Source organism: Thunnus thynnus, chromosome 10, assembly GCF_963924715.1.
Source record: "Thunnus thynnus chromosome 10, fThuThy2.1, whole genome shotgun sequence".
Lineage (NCBI taxonomy): Eukaryota > Metazoa > Chordata > Actinopteri > Scombriformes > Scombridae > Thunnus > Thunnus thynnus.
In genome coordinates this window covers 3,568,266-3,595,718 of record NC_089526.1, presented here as the reverse complement: position 1 = coordinate 3,595,718, position 27,453 = coordinate 3,568,266, and the positions used below count along the sequence as shown (strand labels likewise).

Sequence of the window (27,453 nt, the reverse complement as noted above, 5' to 3'; positions counted from 1 at the left end):
GTCTCGACTGTGGCCTGAAAACGGTCTGGAATCTACTCATGCGGATAGTTTTGGTTTTGTGCCTCCACCGCAAAACAACGGAAGTGAAGGAATTCTATTTGTGTTGCTCAGATAATCCAAAAAAAAATGATACTGATATATGAAACGTGTCCCCGGATAATCTACACATCTTTTCTTTGGAAGTGTTTTCTACTGAAGAAATAGTCCCTGTAGAAAACTGGAGACAATGAGGTCTAATGGATCATCTTGAGTAACTGGGATGCTGTTTTCTGGATAAATACGTTGACATTTATTAATGTTCAGCGCTGTGAAAACCATAAACAAAATCCCCCGAAATCCTCAAACATACTGATGAAGAAGAAGATGATGAATATCTGAAAAGTTAAGACAAATAAAACTAAAACTATCTACATGGAGAGATACCGCTGGTAGGAAGGGATTTTATGGGAGAAAGTTACTCTCAGATATTAAGGAGGATATTCTCAACTCGTATTTTCTTATTTTTAAGAAAATAAAGTTCTGCTTTTATTGTTTAAGAGACTTTAAAGTGCAAACTATGAAATGAATCTACTGAAGCTTGAAAACAATTATTAGATATTTGATGCCGAAGGACAATTAAAGTTTGTTATCAAATATTATATCTATGTGTTGACTCACTGTGAGATGACTGTGTTATGATATCACATGATCATACTCTTATTATGAAAGTGTGAGTGAGTCACAGAAACACATCGATGTGTCTGTGGCTTTATTTATGTATGTTGACTGTTTGTTTGTACTTTTTTTGTACCCTTTACATGTGCTCTCCTCTGTGTATGTGTGCACTTTTTAAGTGTGAGTCCCTTCCCTGTGTGTGTGTGTGTGTGTGTGTGTGTGTGTGTGTGTGTGTGTGTGTGTGTGTGTGTGTGTGTGTGTGATGTCTCCTATTACGCTAGGCTGGGCGTGGGAATGTGTGGAATGCCGGGTGACGTCAATGGTGACATTCCCGAAGCCCTGAGTCCCTGGACAACAGCTGAGAACGACAGATCCAAGAGAGGAGGAGGAGGGAGGGAGGGAGAGAGAGAGAGAGAGGGGAAGAAGGGAGGAGAGGAGGGGAGGGGGGAAAGAAGAAGAGGATGGAGGAGGGAGAAGAAGATAGGAGATAGGAGATGAAGGAGAAGGAGATGAGAGGATGAAAAGGGTTAGAAGGACGTAAGGAAGAAAAGGAAAAAAGGAGAGCGAAAGTGAAGAGAGAGGGAAAAGAGGTGAAGCATTGGTAGGAGAGAACAAGAAAAAGGAAGTGAGAGATAAAAAGATAGAGGAGAAGGAGAGTGGAGGAAGGAGGGGAGCAATCAGTCGGGTGGATCGAGTCACCTGAGCTGCGTTTCGGGACAAAAGAGGTTTCATGTTTCGACACACGAAGGAGAAGAACTGATAAACAGACTCCCAACAAAAAGTCACCTTCATAAAACTTCAAAAACCTACTCAGCAAAGAGATATCTACACCTCCTTCTACTGGGAATTATTTCATAACAGTAGAAGAAAACTAAATGTTTAGAGGAGTTTAGAAGAGAGACACGTTACATGGCAACCGGAAGAAACCATCGTCCACTAGGAGGAGCTGTTTCAACAAAACCTGCTTCCCATTGAAATCAATAGGACTTTTCTGCATCTATAATTTTGTCATCCTGTTTTTTGATGCTGTATTTCTGTAATTTTGCGTCCTTTTATCTATCATCAAAAGGGTTTTTTTGGGGGAGTTTTTGCTGTACAGATTAATAAATCCCTTTATTTCAAATAATACTGATGGATTTGTGGAGTCGACAAACTTTTTGGCAGAGAGGAAGTTTTGTCACAGCTGAGCTTCATCAGCTGTCGGCGGCCTTGATTGCCTGCAAATGTGATTTAGTTTTAAACAACCAATAATCCCACCTGTTGAGATTAACTCTAACATACTGGTCATACCCCCACCCGTCACACTATCCCCTCATAATTGGTCTCTATATCAGATTTCTGAAGCATGAATCTATGTTTCAGTCATTAAGACCTCATCAGTCATAAATAAATGGGTGATTAATCCTTTAATGAAGCTTTCAGAGAGCAGAGAGAGTGTTTTCTTTACTGTGTGTTGATGGAGAAAAACATTTGGGCCTTACCCTTTAAAAAAAAGTTACACCCTAAAAAGTAAAATCTGAGCAACTGCAGAAATATGTGATAATAAACTCACAACTAGTAACATCATCATTAGGTAAAGACGTCCTCAAAACATCATCAACATCTCATGTTTCAGTTGAATTTTTACATTTTTACTCACATTTATCACAGAATATGAAAAGCATCAGAGCTGCGATGACTAACTGATTAATTGATCAACAAATTATTTTGATAATCAATTGTTTTGAGTTATTTTTTTAATATAAAATGCCAAAATTCTGTTTCCAGCTTATTAAATGTGAGTATTTTCTGGTTTCTTTAGTCCTTCATGACAGTAAACTGAATATCTTTGGGTTGTAGACAAAACAAGACATTTGAGGACGTCGTCTTGGGTTTTTGGGAAACATTTTTCACCATCGTTTGACATTTTTTAGACAAAACAACTAATCCATAAAGAGATAAAACAATCCACAGATTGTTAGTTGTGGCTTTATAAGGTATGTTGATGTATTTTTGCACAAGCTGCAAGATAAAGATCAACGAAAAAATCTGGACAACTGCCAAGAAACCTTCAAAACTAAATGTTCATTTGTCTTTTTAAAGTTAATTCTGTAAGAGGATATCAACAGGAAGTGATCTGATCGTGTGACTAATCTGCACTTTCTCTTTTTGATTTAATATGACACAAAACTGCGCACTTACTATTCAAAATCCACTACATGACTTTAAACGCCGTTCATTGATCGAGACAAACTTTAAAACAAGCATCATTGTGTAAAACGTTTATACTTGAAACAGCTTTATCAATATGGAAACTTAGCTTTGGCACGTTGCTCTGATACACTGCTGGGAAGTTAATATAAATGTATTGATTTCTAGCTCATCTCATCCTGAGACAAAAGCTTTATCAAGTGAATATAGAAAGAAAAAAAAAAAACACCTTCCCACCATATCTATTACTACGAGCTGGCTGGCAGTATCTGTCCTGGCTAATGGGATTTAAGGGGAGAGCTCTGGCCAGTGTCAAAGTCACCTCTGAGGAGAGTCCTGTGCCAAGATGAGGGACAGTTGGATGGAGGGGGGGGTGGGGGGGGTGGGGAGGTGGTTGGGGTGGGGCGGCAGATTATTCCAGAGAGGAGATGAGGGGGAACAGCTGAGAGAGACAGGATGAAAGGGGGGGGAGGGAGGGAGGGGAGGTGTAGACAGAGGGATGAGGGGGAGGAGGAGGAGCGGTGGGTGAAGACGGGAAAGAGTCGAGCTGAAGAGAGTTAAACAGGCTGCTGTCAGGATAGCAGAGTTTTTAATTTGTAATGTTCTTACAGAATAAATCTGACACCGTTTCTAAATATGACGTGTCAGTAACTCCATATTTGGCTCTTGGCCTGACTTTCATCAACCTAAATCAACTGGTTTCCAGTTCAAGATCTGACAGACTGTTAGATGTTATCTCCAGTTTGTTTAGAGATTCAGATATGTCTGGCGTTACGGAAAAATGATGCTTTTACCACAGCTGTAAAAAGAATCAACCAATCAGACCTTTGTAGGCAGGATTAAGAGGGAGGATGTCATCTTACTACATTAATAGCTACTATCAATGAAATAATGGCCACAAATGTTGTACTGCAAGTCCACCTATAGAAATAACATCCATTAAATCCTCATTTTTCTTCAACCAATGTAAGAAAAAAAAGTTAACTGGTCCAAGCAACCGCTAGCACATTACTCATGTCAACGGAAAATGATGACGGCATGATGGATACGTCACTCGCTACTGATTGGTTAGGACAAAACAAAACAAAATAAAATAACCCCACTCCTAAACAGAACTCGGCTAACATGAACACAATGTCAGACTGAGTGAATGAAGTCTCATTACAGGGCTAGCATTTAGCCCTTAGATTGTTGTAATCTGCTGTCACGTGTTAAATTTCTTCTTCAATGTTTATGTTTACACTACAGTGTTGAGTGGTTTGGACTGGCGGGGGCGCTTAACCACTCACCCGCTTACGATCTGCCCTATTCCTTAAAAAGGAGCTACGCTACCTGGTGTTTCCTAGGCAACGACACAGACGCTAAGTCACGTTTCGAAACAACGCCGCTCAGAGGCTCCCAAACACTATTGATTTTGCGAATGAATGGACATTGGGCGTTATTTTTGACATTTAAAAAAATATTTTTTGGCCCGCCAGGTCGGTACTATTATAGGGGAAACACTGCACTACCTGAAGACAAAGAAAATACTATTACAACTTGCAGAACTAATTTGTAAAGATAGCAATCAAATTAGTGACAAATGCTTCAATTAGTCAAACACGTCGAACTGGATTTCATGGGCTGGGAAAAAGGAATGTTGAACTCACTTTTATCTGTCACTTATCAGCTGGTGAACACCAGACCGGTAATATTGTCAAATTTAAAGGTGCAGCAGTGAAGTTGACTAAAAAGTTGTTTGGTTTGTCCATCCTGGGCTACCATAGAATAATGGTGGTGCTAGAAGAGGAGCCGCTCCGTATGTAGATATAATAGATATAAAGGACGATTCATATTTTTTAGGTGATTATACACTAATTTAAACATACTTATGTATATTATATATCCATTTCTGCCAAGTTGCCACTAAATTCTACATACCGGACCTTTAAGAACTTAGTTCTGCTTTCTATGTCACAATTCTGAATCTCTGAGGAGCTTCACATGAGTTTAATATGTAATTTTCTGTCGGTTTCTGTTCCTCTTTTTAAACTCGCTCTCCTGTTTCTCTCTCTCTCACAACCTGAAACCCATTCTGTTCTTTGGACTGTTTACAAGCAGCTTGTACTGTGACCCTCAGCTGTCGCCAGTCAACAGGTGTTTTCATGCTTGTGTTTAAGTGTGTGTGTGTGTGTGTGTGTGACTGTGTTTGAGTCAGTGTGTGAGCTGTGGACACGTGACCGAGCCTGTTGCTACACATAAAATAATCTGCATCGCTCTGTCTGTAAGTCAGACTCAAGAATCATTCCCTTTTTAAAACTTCCAGCTAAAATACAGACAGAAGAAAAGAGCAGGAGAAAGGACAAGACTTTACTTACGGACTGGACTCGGGCACGCTCCGTTTGAGTTCCCCAGATCTCCTAACAGAGCACCTACGGCAGACAGCAGAACACAGCGCGGTCATAAAAATATAATGTAAAGATCATTTCATATCAAACGGTTCATCTGCATACTCTACTGTAATCATTAAATCAAGTGTGTCATTAAAAAAAAAAAAGTGCTACTGCTATCGACACCCACTTCACTCTACCCGAGGACCATAATTGGTTTCAATTCTCCATTTTCCAGTTAATTTTTAAGTGCTGGATTCGCCAGTTTTCAATGGTACTTGTGTTAAATTTGGAGGAAAAGAAAGTCAGACTCATTTTAAACGGTGAAAAAAAGATTCCCATCTGAGATTCATTGTTGTAGTATTCGAGTAAAATATTTAAAATTAATATATGTATATTTATATTATTAGGGTTAGGGTTATGGTTAGGGTTAGGAGTCAGGGTTAGAAGAAAGGGTTAGGAGTCAGTGCTAGGGTTAGGGTTAGGAGTCAGGATTAGGGTTAGGAGTCAGGGTTAGTGTTAGGAGTCAGGGTTAGGGTTAGGAGTCAGGGTTAGAAGTCAGGGTTAGGGTTATGGCTAGGGTTAGGAGTCAGGGTTAGGGTTAGGAGTCAAGGTTAGGGTTATGGCTAGGGTTAGGAGTCAGGGCTAGGGTTAGGAGTCAGGGTTAGGGTTAGGAGTCAGGGTTAGGGTTAGGGTTAGGAGTCAGGGCTAGGGTTATGGTTAGGGTTAGGAGTCAGGGTTATGGTTATGGTTAGGAGTCAGGGTTAGGGTTAGGAGTCAGGGTTATGGTTAGGGTTAGGAGTCAGGGCTAGGGTTATGGTTAGGGTTAGGAGTCAGGGTTATGGTTATGGTTAGGAGTCAGGGTTAGGGTTAGGAGTCAGGGTTATGGTTAGGGTTAGGAGTCAGGGCTAGGGTTAGGAGTCAGGGTTAGGGTTAGGGTTAGGAGTCAGGGCTAGGGTTATGGTTATGGTTAGGAGTCAGGGTTAGGGTTAAGAGTCAAGGTTAGGGTTATGGTTAGGAGTCAGGGTTATGGTCGTGTAATGTTTTTATCTGCTGTGTCTTTCTTTTGTCTGAATATAGTATAAAATTTTCCATGGCAGTACCAGTACAACACTTGAGTTAAGCTACCAAAACAATACTTTTTTAATACCTTTAGTTTGGGGATACAAACATGTTCTAACCCTCTTTTCCTTTTAACCAAATCTGACAAATTGCTCAATGCATCAGTGTTAAAGAACATTTCCTCAATAAAATATAGTCGAACGTTTGAAAAGTTTCCTCATTTAGATCAGGAAATATCTGATCAAATTTATACTCAGTATGGACACATTTATGTATATCAGTATTCAAAGGCGGTGGAAGAAGTATTTATATCTTTCACTTAAGTTAAAATAGCAATATCACAATGTAAAGAAACTCTATTTCAAGTTTAAGCCATGTGAAATACATTTTACTTAAGTAGTATTTATCAGCAACATGTACTTAAAGTATCAACATAAAAGTTATTTCTATATTATTGGATTTTTGTTTTTAATGCATCAACACATAAGCAGCATTTTAATGTTGTAGTTAGTGGAGGTGAAGCATATTTCTGCTCTGACACTTATTTTCCCTCCTCTGGCACAGATTCAGTTTTTGACTCTAGAGAGATTCTCCAGAAAGGCAGAAAGTCGGGGTCATTAGGGGTCGACTGAAAAAATATCTGGCTGGACGGACACACGGAAAAACACCAATGAGCAGATATGATGAACCCAATACAGCTTCGGTAATGTGGGATGCATAGCAGGGTACAGCGGAGTATTTGAACTGCTGAGGTTATGAGGAGGAGGAGGAGGAGGAGGAGGAGGAGGTGGTGGTGGAGGGTTTTGGGGGGGAGGGGGTTGGGGTGGGGGCCTCCATTACTGCTATGTGAAACCCTCTTGCCTCGGTAGAACGGCATGTTATGAAAGATGCTGTAATGCATTTGTTGCACGTTACATCACCTAATTCTGACTTACAATGAGATTACGCTGGTCGGAACAAAGCTTGATAAGTAACCTTGTCTGAGACGCAAAAATGGGGCACAAATCCTTTTAGTCAGAGAGTGAAGGATTGGTTTGCAACAAAGAGGCAGCGGGGCGCACGCGGGAGTGTACCAGCCTGAGTCAAAGAAATGATGGATTTCTGTCATTATAAGGCAGTGTGTGCTTATTGAGCAAACAGGAGTTACCCGGACTGACAGGTAACTGAGCCTGCATGCTGCAGAGAGAGAGAGAGAAAGAACATCGATACACACACTCTCATCTACGGTCACTTTGCTGCTCGACGACTCAGAAAATCCTCTATGAAAACTCAATAAAACACTGATGTTACATGAACTGTGCCTCTACATACAGGAGGTAGAGAAATAATACACCTTATGAAAAAGCTCTTTAAGTAACTACATCACCATGACAACCGTTTCTATAAAGGTGGCTCAAATTAGCTAGCATTACAGCTATAAGACACATTTGGCACTTTGTATTTGTAAGGAAGATGCCAAAAACTGTTGTGCATTGGTCAGAACTTTTTTCAATATTTCTTTACTCCACTGACAAGAGGAACAGTGGTCACAAGATACGACCCACATATACATGATACAGAGGGGAAACATGCTGCTAATTAGCATTCAGTGTAATATGAGAGTTTGCAGTGGTGATTAGTTACTGCAAAGTTAGTGTCCTTTGTCAGGAAGTGTTTATTCGAGGTGCATCGCTGCGTAGGATGGATGACATGTTCAAGTGTGATTATCCAGTACACATAAAGCTATGACACATATTCAATCCAATATTCTTAAACCTGCATTAACGGATGTTTCGTCCACTAGCACAACTCTGACATATCATCACCTTTAAACGTCGATATGTTGAACTTGTTAGCAAACAGTCGCTTATTTCCACATCCAGCAGTTACGGAGCAACGTGATCATTCATTTGGAGTCGTGTTTCTGTCCACCTGGTGAATTCACTCTGTTTTTTTTTTTGCTCTCTACCAACTCCTGAGGGAAATATCTGGTTCTTTAGCTGCTACATGCTCCACTATGTTCATCAGCTAGTCTACAGCTAACTGTGTCTGTTTGCTGTTTTGGTGCTGAGCAGGTAGTGTACAGCGGCTTTTTACAGGTTTTTCTCTGAAAACAGCTGCCTGCTGAGGCTGAAAATGACACCATGAGAGTGCTGAGAGTGAACCAAAACAGTATAGTTGCAGCCAGACAGATAAACAATGAGCTGAAACTCACTAAAAAGCTCCGTAAAGCCGAGAGGAGCTGCAGAGTCTCAACACATTACACACTGACATACGGTGGTATTATAAAAGTATCAATTATAGCCAATTATAAGTCAAAAATCTGTAGAAATTCAACATTATATCAGCAAAAAAAGCTACAAGAGATCAACAACAGTATGTGTGTACATGAGGATTTATTTACTAATTAATAACCATCACCTAATTAGGTGTGTTTACATTACAAGTCATTGCATATTTTTTGTGGGAAGATGTTGACCTCATTCTACTGTTTGCATTCATTTGTCTTCTCCTGCAGGTAAAAAAAACTACAGAATAAGCTCTGTTTGTGTTCTGGTAATATGAATTAACACGTTTTATGCAGGAGGCGTTCCTACTATCTGCCTTCACTGCCCTGAGAACACCTGTCAATCAAATAGTGTGGGCGGCGCTGTGGGGTCTTTTGTTCTTCGATTTTCTTTTTGAAGAAGTTTTGTTGGCGGGGTGTTCTTCTTCTTCAGTTTACTTCCTTTAGTTCATTTCAGAAATGCAAAACTGCGCATCAGAGGATTTTTCCAGGCGAATGTAAAAGCTATAATATATACCGGTTGGATCAATCAGCAGCTGACATTTATTTATATAAGAATTATTGATTCACAGAACCACAATCATGCTGCGGAGCTGTACAGACACACAGTCTTAACCACAGCGGTCCAGCTGTGTCTCTTACCTGCGCTGGCTGGTCGTTGTGGTAACCCTGGCGACACGGTATTCCTCTGCAGAGCCGGTTGCTGTGGCGACAGGAGGCGGGGGTCTGTGAGGGTGGAGGTGACAAAGGAGGTGGTGGTGACCAGGGCGCCGCCGGGGTTATTACTGAACTGGAGGGCTGCCGCCGCCGCCGCGTTCTGATTGGATACTGGCACGGTGACTGGCATAGAGAAGGTGGGCTGTGGGACGGTAGACTGGTGGAGAGACAGGAAGAGGCAGAGCTTAGAGTGAGGTGATGTTTACCTCCACACACACACACACACGTACACACACATACACACACACACAATCACACTCACACACATACATTTATACAATAATAGACATGTGATCAGTTAGTGATCTGCAGCAGTGCAAACAAGCCTGCAGGTGAAAAACACACAGTCACACCAAAACAACCAATCACAACCAGAAGAGTCTTTCCAAAACAAGATGTGACTATGCAAATATATTAAAAAAACAGCTGTCCAATCTCCATCCAATGTGATAATTTTGTCTGTCCTAAAAAAAAAACTTATTTTCTTAAAGTTAAGAATCTGCCACTGAGGCGAAGAATCATTTCAACCTGTTTCCAGCACAACAAATTTTCTGGAACGAATGAACGGTCATTAATCTTAATTATAGTGCAGCGATCTGTCTTATTGTTTAATCAAATAGACTCATTTTTAGAAACGTCTTGAATTAAGTTAATTTAAACTATGTTGGGATTGTAAAATCATACTGCAGAGTTAGATTTTCCATTTTTTTAAAAGACTTTTAGGGCTCAGTAAATATATATTTTTTTTGCATATTTACAGTATATATAAGTCAAATTGCTGAATGTTTTATTTTAAATTACTGTACAATTGCTCTATTTGAGATTAAATCATTCACGCTTACTCTTGATTAATGATATATTTTGTGCTATTAATCATTTAACTACAAAAAATATTCAGCTTATCAAGTCATTTTTGTCTTTATTTGAATTGTAAAAACATGAATAACTTCAAATAGGAGAAAAATATCATTTCAACCAGCAGAAGTCTTTAGTCTATTGTATGTTGATAGAGGTTGGTGCACTAGAATAAAAATGATTTTAAATAATACTTGAAAAAAGTTGACAGAAATGTTAAGAAAATCACATCTAAAGACTTAATTACAGACACAAAAGACTTGATGAGAAAGATTTTTTAGTGTAAAAACAGTTTCTGAAGACCTAAAATAATCATACAGACCTACACTGATATACACTGTATCCTCCAGGCTACATACTGAACCCATTAACTTTATACTATTACTCAACGTTTTCCAAATCAAATCATATATTATCATGTTGATTTCCAACCTTTGATGCAGGTGATGGATTTCAATTATTGTCAGTACGACATAAAAATGAACCTGAATGACTCGAGACCAGCTGGAGATCAGTAATTCATCGCAGTGAACAATTTGTCACCCTTCTGTTTTCTTGTCAAGGTTCACTAATGTAGCAAGAAAATCAACCTAAAAGTATCAAACTGTAAGTGATGTCAAGTATTTGCAATTATTCAAAAGGATAAAATATGCAAAAAAAAAACACTAGAAAAAGTCCTTTTAAGTGTAAAATGCTTTGGAAATGAACTCTTCCCAGGCTGTTAAACACATATCCAATCTCTCTCTCACTTTCACACACACACACACACTTGCTCAGTTTTAGCATGCATAGTGACTCGGTGGAAAGGCCAAAAAGCTGTCGCCTTTCACATCTCATGCCAGGTTAAAAGTCTTGTCGCAGCAGCAGGTTATTGGTGACATTTCATAGCGTGCACAGCTACATCCACCACCCCCACTGACATGTCCTCATCTCGGGGAAAGTTAGGAAGTATCCTTCAATGTGTCAGATCACCTTCCACTTAAATACTTGTGCAGGAGTTTGCTACTCAGGTCTTATCTTATTCTCTAAAACATCCACTGTGTTGACTATTTTTTTTTTATGAAGTCGGCTAGTTGAAAACTAGATGACCAGACAGCCCAGGGTTCCTGAAAAAAATCAAGGGCAAGGACCTTGGGTTGTCCAGCCATTCGACCCAATTCACCCTGTTCCAGCTGAATCTGAAAGAAGGACTTCTATATATAGAATGTGGGCCAGTGCTGCGCGGTACTGTACTCGTACTGGGACCCAGTTTAACGCGGAGGAGGACGAGGGCACCTTCCTGCCCTTGATCTCTGCCTCTTCCTTTCAAGCTATGTTTTTTTGTAACTTTTTTTTCGTTTTTTGGAGGGAAAGAGAAGAGAAATGAGATCAACAAAAAAGAAAAGAGTGATAAATATGTCTGAAGCTGATGCTTTTCTCTGTTTGGTAATAATTTACTTTTCCGTCCGTAATTTCAGGTTATTTTCTGGATAGTTTCTGGTAAAAACTACGTAATTTTTGTCCTAATTTTAAAGAAAATTGGAATTTCCTTGAAAGTAAAGCTCACTTTAAACCCACGTAAATATTAATTTATTATTTATTCATTCTTAGGAACTTAATATATGTTGAAATGTTTGCTTGCCAGTGGATGAATTTCACATTTTTGCATGCTGAGCTGATTACCCTAAAATTAGCACCAAATTACAAAGTTTTATTTTGAAAATGTCTTGGAAATCATTAGGAAACTATAAAAAATAATGGTCCCATAGGATACACTAGCAATTAATTAAATGAAAATGTATCACCTGAACACTCTCTCTGTCTCTGTTTTCCCTAAAATTAGCACCAAATTACAACGTTTTATTTTGAAAATGTCTTGGAAATCATTAGGAAACTATCAAGAAATAATAGTCCCGTAAAATAAAGTGCTACTCTCGCTTTTATGATATTTTATTACTAAAGTTGTTTCAAGTAGAAAGGAAAAGTGAGGTAAAGCTAGAGGAGAAGTTTGTCCTTTTAACCACTAACCTAAGAAACTCCTGACTCCTCCGACTTTCTGAGATTTAACACTCAGTTCTCAGACTGTAAAGAGGAAGCTTGCAAAGGTGAGTTTACAGACGGAGCTGTAAGTGGTGACCAGGGCGGTTGAAGATAGCATCTAACAGCACTGCACCACTGCACACCGGCCAAGCAGAGAGTAAAAGGGGAAAGGGGGAGGGGGTGGTGGTGGTGGTGGTGGTGGTGGGTGGGGGGGGGGGTGGATAAATGGAGGGATGGATGAGGAGGTGAAGGGTTAGTGCGAAGGGGACGGAGGTGTGTAAACACGGAGCATACAGCACTAGAAAGGATTTATCCTCACATGGCTGAGAGGGGGTAGGGGGGAGGGCGGAGGAGGGGCGGGCGGGGGGGAAGTGGTTTACTGCAGCTTTTCACTATTTAGGTATTTAGCTCTTAAGCAGAGTGAAGTACAAACAGGACATTTTGATACAACATTCAGGAATCGAAGCTCGACGTCCCGCTAACCTCAAGACGTGAGAGAGTTATGAAACGTGTGACATTTTAAACCCGTAACTGATCTTTTAACCACGTTTTAAAACTACAAATATCCAGATTATCGTCTTTTCACTAACATTGGCTTCCTGATTTAGTTTAGTAGTTTCACCGGTGACTTGACTGACAGTTTAACACAGTAAAAAACGGCGGCTTGTTGGATGCGTTTCAATATGTGATTTAATTATTTATTATTTTAAGTAGAAAAGCAGAGACCAGGGACAAGGGGTCGCACATTAGCCTTAACTAAGAAATCCAATATGCAATACATCTGTTTCATGTTATTTTAACCTGTTACAATGGTTTTTTTTGCATCGTCCCTGACAAATAAACTAATAAATAAATAAATAATAGATACCTGACAGCCAGTCAGAAAAAAAGTATTTTCAGTGGTAATGATGTGACCACTTTTAAACACCAATTTGCAGTTTTGCAGTTGATCCAGGGCTTGACAGCAGCTGTTTGTTTTTTAAATTAATGTTTGGTGTTTATGGTTCTTTTCAAAAAATACATTTTTTGTGCAAATGTTATAGTTTCTGACAACCTTATTTTATTCTAATGCTTGTTTCTCTTATCCAGTTTTTAAAAACTCTGAAAAGAAATTAAGAAAAAGATGTAAATGTACTGTATATCTGCTGTTATATCGGTCACTGAAAATTCAGAATTAATAAATGAATAAATGATAATATTAACATAAAGGGACAGTGACATCATGTTCTCTGTAATCTTTCTGGAAATTTGTGGGATTTTACAATGACAGAAAGAACATAAAGGTACATTTTAAATTACACACATATTACACATGTAATTTTGTGATAAACATACCTTCAAAAGTTTACAGAATTTTGTCAAACATGTGTTGGGGTGTTCGGGTGTTCTGCAGGAGGAACTTAGATAGATGTGGGTTTGTTAGTTTCACTCTAATTGTATCAGGAATCTAATCAGTCTTACTTTACTTATTTTTATGATTTAAATATTCAACATCCGTCGGCCTGGATAGATGCATGTTGACGTCAGTTGATGTAGTTATCTAAAACTTTCATGTTTCGGAGCAGAGACTCTTACTGAATCTCCTGCCACAACACAACGACAGTCTTCTTCAGGTGTTTCTCTTTTTTAACAGCCGTAATTTGTTTTCATCCGCTTCTCGGCAGGACCTCGACGATGACGCTTCTGGCTTCTGGATTCTAGAAGATTTGTGACATTTTACTGCGAAACCTCTTCACTCTTCCTTCTCTGAATATGAATTTTAAACGTGTCGTCACCCCGCTCTGCTCCGCCGAGCATTAATCTGTGTCTTTGGCAAATTACATGTGAATTTACATCTGCCCACTCCGACTCTATTTAACACTGACTCTTAGCAGACAGGAGGGGTTAATTGGACTCTGCCCGTCATCCTGCGGATTTCACACAGAGGACGAGAACCCGAAGACACACACACACACAAAAAAAAAAAAAAAGCAAGAACCTGTTAGGTAAATAATTGACTAGGAGCTTTTCCAGAAGGCTCGTGTGAGGAAGCTTGAGGCCTCTTCTGCATGAAGAGAACAAAAAGAAAGGGGAGAGAAAGCTAACCTATTTTCCCTCGGAGGAGCTCTCTCAACAAGGGTGTGTTTCCTGGATGCAAGGGTATATCAGAATGTATTAAACTCATGGCCTAGTTTCCCTTTCCCCTCCCTCTTGTCCTGGAAGCCTTTGAAAGTTTTTTTTTTTTTGTTGCCTTTTTCAACTTTAGGATTGTCGCATCCTATTTGTTAGCCGCCGCGGATCTGAACACGACGCCGGGAAAGTGTTTCGGACGACCTTTCAGACGTCACGGCTGTTGACCGGTAAATTAGGTTTTTTTGCTCCCCCCCGCGCTTCACTCTCTGGATTCCCTTTCAACTTCACTAATATTTGAATAAAGACCAAAAACACAGAGGAGAAAGAAGTCAGATTCAAATAAATGCTGTTTCATCTGCAGCTCCAAACAGAAATTATTAAGGAGAAATGACTTTACGCTCAGTGTTAAAGAGTCTGAAAGCAAACAGGACTCAATATGACGCTAGATTCCACCTTCAGAGTCTTACACATGTATTAAATCTTACAAATAAATATTGTGAGTTGTAAAATAGTGAGTTCATATGATAAATAAATCTGTAAAGTTAATAAAAGTCTCACATGAATGATTAGAAAATGAATCACAATCTGTTTCAGTGTGAATTTCGGATCATAATTTTGCATTAGTTAGCATTATTTGCTATTATATAGTTCATCTTATTAATATAATAAATGTGTGTCTCAGTCTTGGCCCGCTGTGAGATTTTTTTAGACGTTTTTTAGATATTGTCATAAAAATTGAGATTAAAAACAAAGTCCTAAAGATTTAAGAGTTCATTTCGACTTGATTGAACGTCTTACATTTCACCTTGAAATCTCGATTATGAAATTAAAACACAAAAAAAAAAGCCAGAATTGATTGATTATTAATCACGAAAGCCAAAAAAACAACCCTGAAAAACTAAATTAGACGTGATTAAATGTGCAGCTCAAGCAGCAGTTTTTTTTAGTAGCATCATGTTGTACTTTTCACATTCATACTGCGCTACAGGATGACATTCAAGACGTTCAAAACTCCTCGCTCAAGGGCCACCACGCAGGTATTTCTTATTCAGTCCCACTCCCCCCCCCCCCCACCACCCCCCCGACCAAGAATCTCAGAGCCAGAACAGGATCGAATCAGAGAGAGACCCCTCCGGTAAAAAAGGCTCCCCTTTTTTTTTTCTCGCCTCCCACAGTAACAGCAGTGGAACAGGAACGTTAGCTCGCGGCTCGTCTAGCCGAGTGTCCTGCCTGTTTTCTCCCTCGCCACTCTCTCCCTACCTCAGGAGGTATTTTAGTACAAGTGGGATTAAGCTTGTATATCCCGGCCCCTAGCTGTTATGTCGGGGATTATGATGCTGAGGGCGGGGTGGGGGGAGAGAGGGGGAGGGAGGAGGGAGGAGTAGTGGGTGGTGCTGTATGCTCTTCCGTTTGCTGGTGTCCCTTGTGATAGGTGTGCATGGGCGAGCCAGGCAAGTTGGCAGTCTGAGGGACTGAGGGGCAGTGAGGTGGCGAGGGGGAGCAGGCGCTATACCTGCTAGCGGCGTTCGGCTAGCGTCCAGACGATGAGCGCCAAGAGCTGGGAGGGGTAGATTGAGTTCTATTCTTCTTCTTTCTGCCGCGGCTTTATTTTCTGGAGGGGAAAAGCTTTTAAGAGCTCACGGAGGCTGATCGAGGCCGGGTCAAACTCAGGAGGAGCCAAATTCACTGAACTGATTAAATATATAAAGAGAGAGGCGGCTCGTTTTCTAATATAATTAGTCTCTGACAACTCTCTTTTTTTTTTGGTTGATTTGAAAGAAAACAGATTTTAACCACCTTATTAATTCATAGTTCTGTTCTGATTTATCGTACCGTGAAGTGACAGACAGTTCAGGGTGCGTTCACCTCGATTTCACCTACAAATAATATGTTTTAGATAATTAATTTTACTTTATTACACTCCACCTCCCACCTTCAGACCATATTTTTAAGGTTTCATACTCTGCCCTGCATTGTGCTTGGATTATTTTAATGACAGGGTGTTATTTTAAATCTAATCTATCAATGCATACATTATATGTTCATATTTTGGGTGCATTTTTATAGTAGTAGACATCTGTAGAAATAGTCTCTGAAGGTCAAAAAAGGTTTTGTTTAAAATCTGTTTCATTATCTGATCTTATATCCAGATTATAACAATTAAATTAAGAAATTAAAGTTTGTAAAATGACTAAAACTATTAAAATAAGACCTAGGCTGTTAAAAAAAAGAAGAGAAAACAGACTCTCCATTCAGGTATAACACCATGTAGGTGTTGTTAGGATTAACCGCCGTCTAACTCGCCTGCAGCATCTCAACGTGACTGTGTCCCATCCCCAAGTGACCAATCGGAGGAGCGGGCAGACAGGAAGAAGGGCTGTAAATTGAGTGCTACTCATTAAAGTGACATTAATGGCATTATTGAGCACGGAGGAAAAAAATGAATCACGGAGAAATTGGCACAGGAGAGCGGCGGTAAAAAGGGGTCTGGCTGAGCGCCAGTCAGGAGGGCGGACGTGGATAATGTCAGGAGAACATCTAGTCAGAGGAGCAGGAACTGCACGGAGACTGAAACTGACCTCGGTAACACCGCAAATGACGGCTATTTAACAACCGCACGCCGGCTTTCTCTCTCTCTGTGTGTGTGCTGCCTGAATGAGAGTGTCTGCAATTGCACGCTTGTTTCTAAGTATTACACGATTGGCGACTGCTCAAAGGCATGCTCCAAACATGTAGACTTTCACCATAAAGGATGATTTCCCCTCCAACACCGGTTGCTATGCCAACTTTTATGAAAACTAGGGACCTAGTTAGCGCTCTTCTCCCTCTGTTGTATAAATATTCTTGTACATAACTGAACAGGCAACAGCAACAGTATATTAAAGCCATAATACTCATAATAAGGATGCTGTTGACTGTGATGACTGATGAATAATCACAGTAAAGCCTTATTTGGTGTTGCAATGCTTTTGCTGAGGACTTGCACAAAAGATATACATCTGCAGCACTGCAAAAAAAAAAAAAAATGCACATCTTCTTCGTCTTTGATGTTATCTCTTTTTAAGTCCTAGAAGTCCAGATATGAAATGTGCCTGTAGTGGAGGATTACACAACAACGTATTAGGGCTGCATATGACTCCGGACAAGTGTTTCCATTCAGAACTGAGATCAACCACGATTCTTAGCTTTTTATACAAAGAACTATTTATTCAGATCAACATTTTCTTTGATTATTAGCTTCTAGTGAAGGACAGTATCCAACTGCATGAGTTCAAGATTCTTTAAAGGATAATTAAGACTGTTGTTGACTCTTCAGAACACTTTTGAAAGTTCATGTTTTTAAAGAATTCGATAAAAATCGAGTATCTTTGTCCAGTAAAGTATTAATCTGTTGTATTGGGTTAGAAAGACTTTTTTTTTGGCCTTTTTGTGGTTTTCAGGTTGTTCTTCTTACCAACACTGGGTTTTCCCCAACTCTGACATTTTTTTTTGTTGTTCCTTGGAAGGTTTTTTTTCTTTCATTGCACTTTACTCTGCTGTCTCCCACGCACATTACATTCATTATATCAATCTCTTGCCCTTTTCTTCTTCTTCTTCTTCTTCTTCTTGTGAGCAGTTTGTCATGTGGAGTGGAACGCAACAGGATATTTGTCACATAAAAATGAAGATTGCATTGTTTAATTGTGCAGACCTGCAATATGTTTAAAAATTGGTCGACTTTAATTGCGTCACAAAAAAAAAAAATCAAGAAAAAGTGACATTTGATCTTGAAAATTCTTGACTTTTAGTGGAAACAGGTTGAAATACAACTTTAGGATTATGTTTGCTGTGATGATTAGTTCATTAGTCAATAGACAAAGTACAACTGGAGGCTATTTTAATAACTGATTAATCAACTTTTTACAATATATATCCAATAATTGAGAGAATAATCAGCAGGCTAATTCATAATGAAAGTTTTGCCCTTTAGTCAGTCAGTTTGCCTTTCTGCTCCACCTTTCTTGCTCAGGCACACACCATCAGAGGGGGGGTTGTGATGTGGTGGGTGGGTGGTGGGGGGGGAGGTGCATGTGGTAAGAGGTGATGTGGAGGAGGTAAAAGGGGGGGTGGGGGGGAATGGTGAAGGCGAGTGCTCTGTGAGTAGTCAAGGCCGCCATCGGCAGCCGGAAACCTCCGGTTGTCCGGTCAGCGGCAGCAGCATGAGGAAGGGGGCGGGGTTACACAGAGGTGTTGGGGGTGGGGGTTGGGGTGGAGGGGTGGGGGGGGGGAGGGGGTACTCACTGACAGCCTATAGTTCTGCATCATTTTATCAAACTCCTCGTCAATTTTTTTGTATTTCTCCTCAGTGCGGGGGGTGAGGGAGAAGGGCTCCTCGGGGTCTGGGCTCTCAGAGTCCCGGTGCTCTTTCTTGTTCAGAGCCTTCGTTCCCCAAACAAAAGAAGAAGAGGGCAGACAGAGAGAGAGAGAGAGAGAGAGAGAGAGAGAGAGAGAGGTAGATAGAGAGAGAGAAGAAGAAGAGAAGTGTAGGTTAGATAAGGTGACAAAAGTGTGACGGTACTCACGCCGTAGCGTTTGAAGAGGCTGTCCAGGTCCTCGGTCTTGCGGTACTTGTCTTCGTTTAGCGGGCTTTGGTCGATGGAGTCGTCTCCGTCGGGCTCTGGGCTGTTGCAGCCATTAAAGCCTTTCTTTCGCAACGTCTGAAGCGGTCAGAGAAGGGGGTAGAGGAGGAGGAGAAGGAGGAGGCACATTTACATACATTTCATTTTTTCATGCACATGTGGGATTACAAACACTTAGTGAAAAAGCATTTTTTGATTTTACAGACACAAATGACCATCTGTACTTGTTTGCACCGATATCTGCTGACTCCTACACTGTTGGTTGGATAAGAATCAAGCAGTAATAGTCAGATGGAACAGTTTTGACCCTTGTGATGACATACAGTGATTCTTTTTCTTTTAGCGGCTTGAAAGAAAACACAATTTCAGCCTCTGATAATGCTCGATCGATCCGTGAGGTCGACGTTCGCGACATCTGCTGCCCACCTGAAAGCAAGTTATTACCAACGAACCTGTACTCGCTAAAACCCAGCAGGTGCTCTGGAGAAGTCGCGGGTTAAAAGGGTGAAGAAACGACCAATTCCAAACGGGAAAAAGCTTTGAAATCAAAAGAATGCGGCCAGAGAAGGATGTGGCCCCCCCCCACCCCCCCTTCAATCTTCACCAAGTGCAAAGAATCTGCAGAAGCTGCCCGTGGCACTTTCACAGGGCGAGAAACTAAGTATAAACCTGAGCCGCATGTCAGAAGACACACTGAGGCGTCACACCTCTGCACACACAGCGGCTAATCAACAGTGTTAGTAATTGGTGTGAAGCTTTTGTGTGTTGAGGAAAGTGGTTGAGAGAGGGGAAAAAAGGGTAAAGGGTGAGTTAGAAAGCACGCGGTGGCGGTGGCGGTGGCGGTGTTAGCGCCACGGCTAACGGCAGTCAGGTTGTGTCAGTGTTAGCACACTTTGGAAAGGGGTGAAAAGAGAAAAGAGTGCGGGTGGTGGGAGAAAGAGATAGAGGCTCTTATTTTTGAGAGGATTCTGCTAAACGAGATTTGCCATTAAGTAGCTTTGCCTGGTGGGCCTCATGACCACACAGCCCAGCAGATAGATCCTCGCAGCAAAATGGATCTTAAACTGAAGAGCCGGAGAGCCTTCTGTGGTCCAAATACAAGCTTTAGCTCTGAGTGGAAATCCCTCGCCTTGAAATCTATCAGCAAGAGGAAACAAGACACTGCAAAAAAAAAAAAAAATCTATTTAATCAAGACAATTTCTATGCGTATGTGAAGAATATTACAACAAGTTCCCCCCCTGATAGACTCCTTTCAAGAATTTCCTGGATTTCCTCGTCTTGAAACAAGAAAGAGGCAGGTCGCCGCGCTTGAGACGAGAAAAAATGATTTTGAAAAGACTTGAAACAAGTGTTGGAAAGAAGATGAAGGGATTTACAGCGCTGGCAGATGTTTTCTTCATTTATTTAATCCACTGTTAATGTAACAACGTTGATATTTACGGCTTTAATTTGACGCTCGCTGTGAGTTTCAAGAGTCTGCTGATTGATTTTCTGTTTGGAAATGAATGTGCATGATTTGTAAGGAGTAAAAACACTGAAATGCTCCTTTAAGACATTTTAAAGTGCATCATCTCATAGATTATCAATAAGGAACAAAGTACGCTGAATATTTCACACAACCTATATTTTCTATAATTGACAACCACCTGCTGTATAATATGTGACTGCAGTCTAGTGGTGGTCTGATTAAAACATAAGCACATGTTCCACGACTCCCACCGCTCACAATCACTCTTAAGTGAGGATGATTCAACTGCTTGCAATTCAGCCTTGGAAGCGGAGCCGGCGGGAACTCGTACCTGCAAGAGCTCCTGATTAAACCCTGAGGAGGCAGAAACACAGAGTCTTTTAATTTTTTGGATGAATTAGCCTTAAATCCTCAAAAAAAAAACAGGTGAGGGCAGAAGGGGGTAATGATGCCATTTGGATGTCAAGGTACTTTCAGTTTTAATAACAATAGCTCTCTTTGATATGAATCTCATTAAAACTGGAAGCCGTTGTTATTATGGCGGTGTCAAAGCGGCGTTTTATCTACCCACAGAAACGGGTTATTAGACAGATTTGTTCCAACACGGAGACAAGTCGCCTGATTCAGCTGTTCGGCTTCACCAGGAACGAGTCAGCGCTCTGATCTGCAGCTTAATGCAAATTTAACGTGCGGGAGCAGCCGCCGCCACCGCCACACGCTTTGTTGTCCGCCAGTTCATAGAAAACCCCACACTTCTGCGGCCGGCGGTTGGTGTGCGGATATGTGTGCTCTGACCTAAAAAAAAAAAAAAAAAATCGAGGGGGGGGGGGGACAAAAGAATGGTGATAAAAATAAAATAAATAAAAATAAAAACGACTTGGACATGACAATGACGGCATGTGACAGAGGGCTGTGTGGAGGACGTGATCGAGGCGTGGACCTCCTGCCCCCACCCCCCCTTCCTCCCCCCACACCCCCGACTGTCAGGACATAAAAGAGATAAAAAGCCTGCAAACAAAACTGTGCTGCCATGTTGGTGCATCATTCACATGTAGTGACACACATAGAAACACACACACGTTTGTTCTTATATACTCATACAGACCCAACATCACTGGGTTGTTTTAACCATCACTTCTCTAACTTATCAACACATTGTCCTCATAATGTCATTACAAAACATAAGCAGTCAGATTGTAAATGAGCCGACAGTTTATCCAATGTTTGTATAATGTTTGTAATAATCCCTCACTGCACAGACGACTGTGTGTGCATGACTATAGTAAGGTCAAAGGTCAAAGTTGCTGGTCTATGTGCCGATTTTGGCGCAAGTTTGCAGAGCCGTGTCAGCTACAAGTTACTCTGTGTTGTTCAGGACTCTGGTTGGTTCGTTTGAGTGGATCTGAACACAGAGACCTGTTAGAGGAAGTGGTCTCGTTCGGTTGTGAACGAGTTCTGGGGTGGTTTGTTCACGGTGGGAACGTGATCTGACCTCCGTTTGACCGACTACAAGGCTGCAAGTTGGTTCCCGTAGCCAGGAGCGCTTTGCATGCTGGGATGTGGACAAGTGAAATCAACAGTTTCTAGCAGTTAACTGGAGAATGAATCGACGTCTGACCTGGAGTAGGTTCTCTTTATGATATTTGGGCAGATTGGAGCTTCTTTCCTGTGTTTACATTCTCCCTCCTGCCTCAGACAATCTGACCAATAAGAGGAGAGAATGTTCTCATCTGGCTTTTTGTGAAGCATTTTGGTTCACTACAATCGTTTTCTTTGTAAAAAAGAAACAGAACCAATAAGTTTTCCAACTGATTCAAACCAGAACAAACAAACTACAGGTTTATAAATCATAACGTTAATGCCACAGGAAGCAGCAGGAATGAGGCACCATCTTGAACCATCACATCCAGTTCTATTGACACCGTGATAAACTGTGAGTGATGTTTCCAGCAGACACTTCTGGCTAATCATCATTCGATTTTTTTCCCTCCAAATAACCTGAATGTTTCAAACCGGTCTTATTGTTCCGACTGCTCGTATTTCACGCCCCTTCGTAGAGATGTTGTTGTGTTTCCAGATCTCAGCTGTTATGTCATCACAATGTTCTCAAATGCTTAAGTCTTAAGCTTCAAAAGGCTTTTTTTGAAGAAGTGAGGACCAGACAGAATATCCTCACTCTGAACCCTCCAACTGAAATTACTCCTGAAATGAAATGAGATACATTTCACTTCCTTCTTACAGCGTCTCTACTTTCTTTCACTTGACATTTTTTGGTCATCACGAGCTCGTCTCTGTCTTTCTCTCGTGTAAACACCACTGATATTTTGTGAACATTACAGTGCAAACATGGGCATCTTTCCCTCTCTCTCTCTCTCTCTCTCTCTCTCTCACAGTGAACATTGTGTGTTACATTACAGTACATTAACATGCTCTCTCTCTCTCTCTCTCTCTCTCTCTCTCACACACACACACACACACTCTCTGTAGTCCACTGATCAGCTTGTCTCTCAGTCAGTCAGCCATCTGTTCACCTGTCCGCTGTCTCTCTCTCTCTTTCTCTCTCTCTCTCGCTCTATTGTGTTGCCAGGGTAAGATTCACCCTGCAGAGCACCGCACAGGCCTCTGACTGGCTGCGGCTGCTGATAAGCCCCGCCCCCTCCTCCCTCCCCTCCCTCCCCTTCCTTCCCCTCTGGCTCGCTTCCTCGCCCACCCGCCTGTCCTCCCGCCCTCTGTTTCCAGCCCTCCATGAAGCGCTTCTGCTTGCTTTCCTCTCCCCTCTTTTTGTCTCTCTCTCTCTCTCTCTCTCTCTCTCTCTCTCTGTCACCCTCTCATCTCTCGGCTCACCACCTTTAACGCAGCTCTCGCTCTCTCTCTCTCACAGAAAAGTGCAAAGTGTCACACTCGTCCTTCTGTGTTTTTCACCCTCAACATCTCTCTCTCTCTCTCTCATTCGTTCTTGTAATGCCTCCATATGTGACTCTCCCTGGTCGCCCATTTACTCGCCTCCTCCTCCTCCTCCTCTCTCATCTTTTTTATTCTCTTTCCCACCACACTCTCTTTCTCTCTCTCTCTCTCTCTCGCTGTCCTCTTTTGCCCTGCTCTCTCTCTTGACCCGTTCCCAGAGCTTTCCCATCATCATTTCTCTCTCTTCCCTCCTACTGCTCTTCATCTCTTACTCTTTTTCTTGGGCTGAGTATTAAACATCTACACATTTTCTGGTAGCAGAGTACCAGACAGATTTGTCTTGTCAGCGTATTCTTGGATCAATTAGTCCTTAATTTAAATCAGGATTCTGCTATTTTTAGATTGTATTTTATTTCTGTAAAGTTCTTGTATGACTGTTTGTGTTCAGACAACATTTAAAGATCCACTCCAGAATAATATTTGGTGTCTAATATCGTTTTCCCACAATCTCCTCTTTAAAATCTCCTCCTTCTCCCACCCTTAAAAAAAAAAAAAAATCCAGAATCTCTGAATTTGCAAATATTTTTTCATTTCCTACTTCCACATCATACTTATGTAAGTCGAGTACTGAACCACAACTGGCTCCAAACCAAGGTCGCCGGAAGTAAGGGGACCAAGGGGCCACTTTACCCTCCTCCCACATTCTTTTAAAGTCGGGAATCACTGTATCCCCGCAAATGCCCCTGTATTACAAAACTTACGGTAAAAAGACATTTCAATCATTTCTGTCCACTCTAAGATATACGGTAAAATAAAGTAGATAAAGAGGACCAGCTGACGTGCTGCTGCGACTTTACTTCAAAGTGAAATGATTGTTCCTTAATTGGACGCTAACGACCAGGCAACCAGCCAATCAACACACACGGTTTGAAAGTTCACGTGACTTGGTTAATTCACATTGGTCCAAAGCATTTCCCTTTTTAAGTAAAGGCAATCGAGATGCTCCTAAAGTTCACAACAGCCTGGCATGTTGATAATTTACTAAGGTGAAACAGTAGAAAGTTGATTTATCGTTGTGGATTAATGTAATATATATATATATAATGAGGAAGTGGGTAAAGGCAAATAATAGAACAGCTAGAAAGTTACATCACTTTACTGTAACGCAGCCTTTAAAACCAGGATAACACGTTCAATCCCTATATTAAAATCTAAGCTGATATCTAGTTTCATATCACGATCAAAATAATAAAAAAGTCTTATTTTGAAGCACTGTGTAGCTTCTGTTTTGTCCACTATTTCTTTATAAATACATTTATACTTATACATGTGTATGTGTGTGCTGTATAAGCACTTCTGAGTGTGCATTTGTGTCAGCGTATGACTTTTACTATATATGCACCTTTGTGTGTTAATGTGTGTTTTTCTGGATAATGACTGTGTACTTTAACTGGACCTAAAATGACCCGACTAGCAGGCAGAGTCCAGCCTGCAGCCCAGCTCTGGTCAACACGCAGCACAATGCAATGTCACGCTTTATTGTAATGTGTCACATACAGAAGTGCAGAGGCAAGTCAGGCACACACACACACACACACACACACACACAGCCCCCCCCCCTCAGTTAGTCATATGGGACACCGTGTCCACAGTCCCTCCACAGCGCCGGCTGCCACCCTGCTCAGATGTTGTATTATAGATCAGTAGATGTTGTTTCTGGGTGAGGAAACTGTCAGAGAAAAATACAAATTTGTTTTGTTTTTTAGTGATTTTTTTTGGGTACAAAATCAATAATGCATAAACTTCAGAGACAGAAGTAGATTTAACATTAATCTCTTTTCATAACTGACCTGTGAATGTTTTACAGTGTTTTCTTTTAAAAGGAAACATATTCTGCACGTTTCCAGGTCTATATTTTTAATCAGGGGCTCTACTGGGATATCTGCATGATTTACAGTTAAAAACTCTGTTTAGTGGCCCCTCCCTCCCAATTAGCCCTCTCTGTTCTGATTGGCCAGCTTCACAGGAAGTTGTGTCTTGGCTTGTCAGGCTACGTCAACAAACCTCTTTTTTCTCTTTCTTTACATAAAATGTTTTACATACATCCGCACATGTTTGACGCAAACAACACATGGGAAAACCTTAGCAACCACCTTAGCAACCAAGGCTATGCACAACTAGCTCGTCAGCGAGGTAGAAAAAAAACGTTAAGAGCAGGTTGAAGCCCTGAGTTTTGACTTGCAGGGAGCATTTCTACATACATTAACCTCAAGTTATGGAACTGTGACCCTGTTTAAAATCTGATATCATATATATATAACAATATATAAATAACAGAAAACCAGAAAAAGCATAATATCTCCCACTGTTTGGTTTCGTGTGCTTCTTGTAAACTTCTTTTAAATGTGTTAGTTTCTGTTCTGTAACCCATCACTGCCCAAACAGCCATTACTGACTGGGAATTATTTATCCATGAGGTTAATGGACCACTGCTCCCCCCGGCTCCCAGGGGTCTCAGGACGACTTGCTTAGTTACAGAGGAAGGCAGACGGCCTGTCAGCCAAAACAGATAACGTTTCCCACCACTGATAGAGAGGCTGAACGGGGGGGGGGGGTCGTCATGGTTTACTATACTGTAAACTGTCTGTTTATGTTTTAGAGAGTTCAGTATCTCTACAATGTGTGCGAGTCTGGAAATGAGTCACTAATTTGTCAATCAAGCACTTCCAGTACTTAATATCTTTTTAATGGAGTCTTTGCCCTTTTTCATTGTGTGTCTATTAATCATTTTGTAAGAAGATTTCAGCTGCGAACACTCTGTGACGTCTGCTGTAGAAGACGTTTCTGTGCATTCCTTCACCTTGAAATGCTCCAGTTTTTTTATTCATTTACATTTTCGATTGTATTTGTACATTTGTATCTTCCTCCATCATGGTTTTAATGTCGTCTGCTCTGCTCTCATCTGCAGCTCTCTGCGCTGCTTCCTGTCTCCGTCTCACTTCTCTCAGGCCATTTCCTTCATCTCCCCAGACCCCGTCATCCTCAAGCTGTCTGTACCACATGCCATCAGACTTTCCCTCCTTTTCCCCTCCATCTACACACCTGTTCCCACTTCTCATCGGTCCTGCTGCAGTCACCTGGCCTACTCCGCCCACCGTTCACCTGCAACTCATACAACAGCCCGGATCCTTTGTTCTCCTTGTCAGATCGTTGTAGTTGTCATGTTGCTTTTGAATCCTGTTACCTGGACCTGTATCATATCTGCACCTGCCTGTCTGGATGTTTCCTTGTTTCATCCCTGCTGCTGTTTGGATTGTTTGGACTTGCCACTCATGCCTGTGAGCTTCTGAATCTTCTCTTTTTGATGATAAACTCACTGAACCATCCTTCCTGCCTGCCTCCATCGTCTGCACTCGGGTCCACCTGCCTGCACTCCACCGTGACGGATGTTGTTTCTCTACACTCACAGATATTGAGAATCCTACATCCCTTCAACACTAGTCGATTTAGTGTTTTGCCTAAAAGCAGCAGTCCACCCAACATGTGTAATATATATATAACTGTAGTGTATAATCCTGATATGTAGTTATTCTTGTTTATAAAGTCCTTTTAGAGTGAAATAAACTTCACAGGATTCAATCGAGTCTCAGGGAAAGTGGTCAGCTGACCTTTCTCTGACCAATCATGTACGTGCGTAGACAGGCCTTCCAGTGACATCATTTAGCCCAGATTAGGACCTCAGGGTATGACGGGTCTTAGGAGGAAGTCCTCGGAGTCTGGATGGCAAAGTAGGATTAGCTGAGAAAGAGCATCTCCGTGGCAACAGAGACATCACCTCCAACCTGTATGTGCTGGGTCTGGATAAACCAAGGGTTTGTTTCCCCAGAATGCCCTTTGACTGTTTTGTGTAGTTTCGAGGCCTTTACAGCGTGTAACACAATCGGTTACTTAAGGGGCGAATCCTGTCAAGCGGCGCCGGCGGCGTGTGCGATACGTGAGGCTCCTCCTGGCCGCGACCCAGGAGGTAACGGGGCGGTGCCCGAAGTCCTTAAGCCCCTGCGGCGAGGCTCGCCGGTGAGATCTGCCTTTCCTTGAGCCGCTTAAAGAAAAAAAAAAAAAAAAAGGGCATCCCCCACTTCTCCGCCCATCTTCCTTTCTCTCCTCGGCTATTCATCGCTTGGTCTTTTTAGCATTTCACTCGCTCGTGTTCCCTCTGT

The 27,453-nt window shown here is 41.3% G+C and overlaps 1 protein-coding gene across 15 annotated transcripts in view; it reads right to left on the bottom strand.

The window, feature by feature from the left end:
• Nucleotides 1-27,453, bottom strand: part of mef2d (myocyte enhancer factor 2d) — a 107,086-nt gene that overhangs the window by 23,887 nt on the left and 55,746 nt on the right. For 9 of the 15 annotated variants that reach the window (XM_067600449.1, XM_067600451.1, XM_067600453.1 and 6 more), the window contains exons 4-6: nt 18,526-18,663; nt 9,184-9,415; nt 5,202-5,255 (exon numbers count right to left, since the gene is read on the bottom strand). In XM_067600449.1, the coding sequence (XP_067456550.1) occupies nt 5,202-5,255; nt 9,184-9,415; nt 18,526-18,663 (424 nt within the window). Of the gene's footprint in view, nt 1-5,201; nt 5,256-9,183; nt 9,416-18,525; nt 18,664-18,806; nt 18,942-27,453 lie in introns of all 15 variants that reach the window. The other 6 variants (XM_067600452.1, XM_067600455.1, XM_067600463.1 and 3 more) reach the window with 1 other exon arrangement.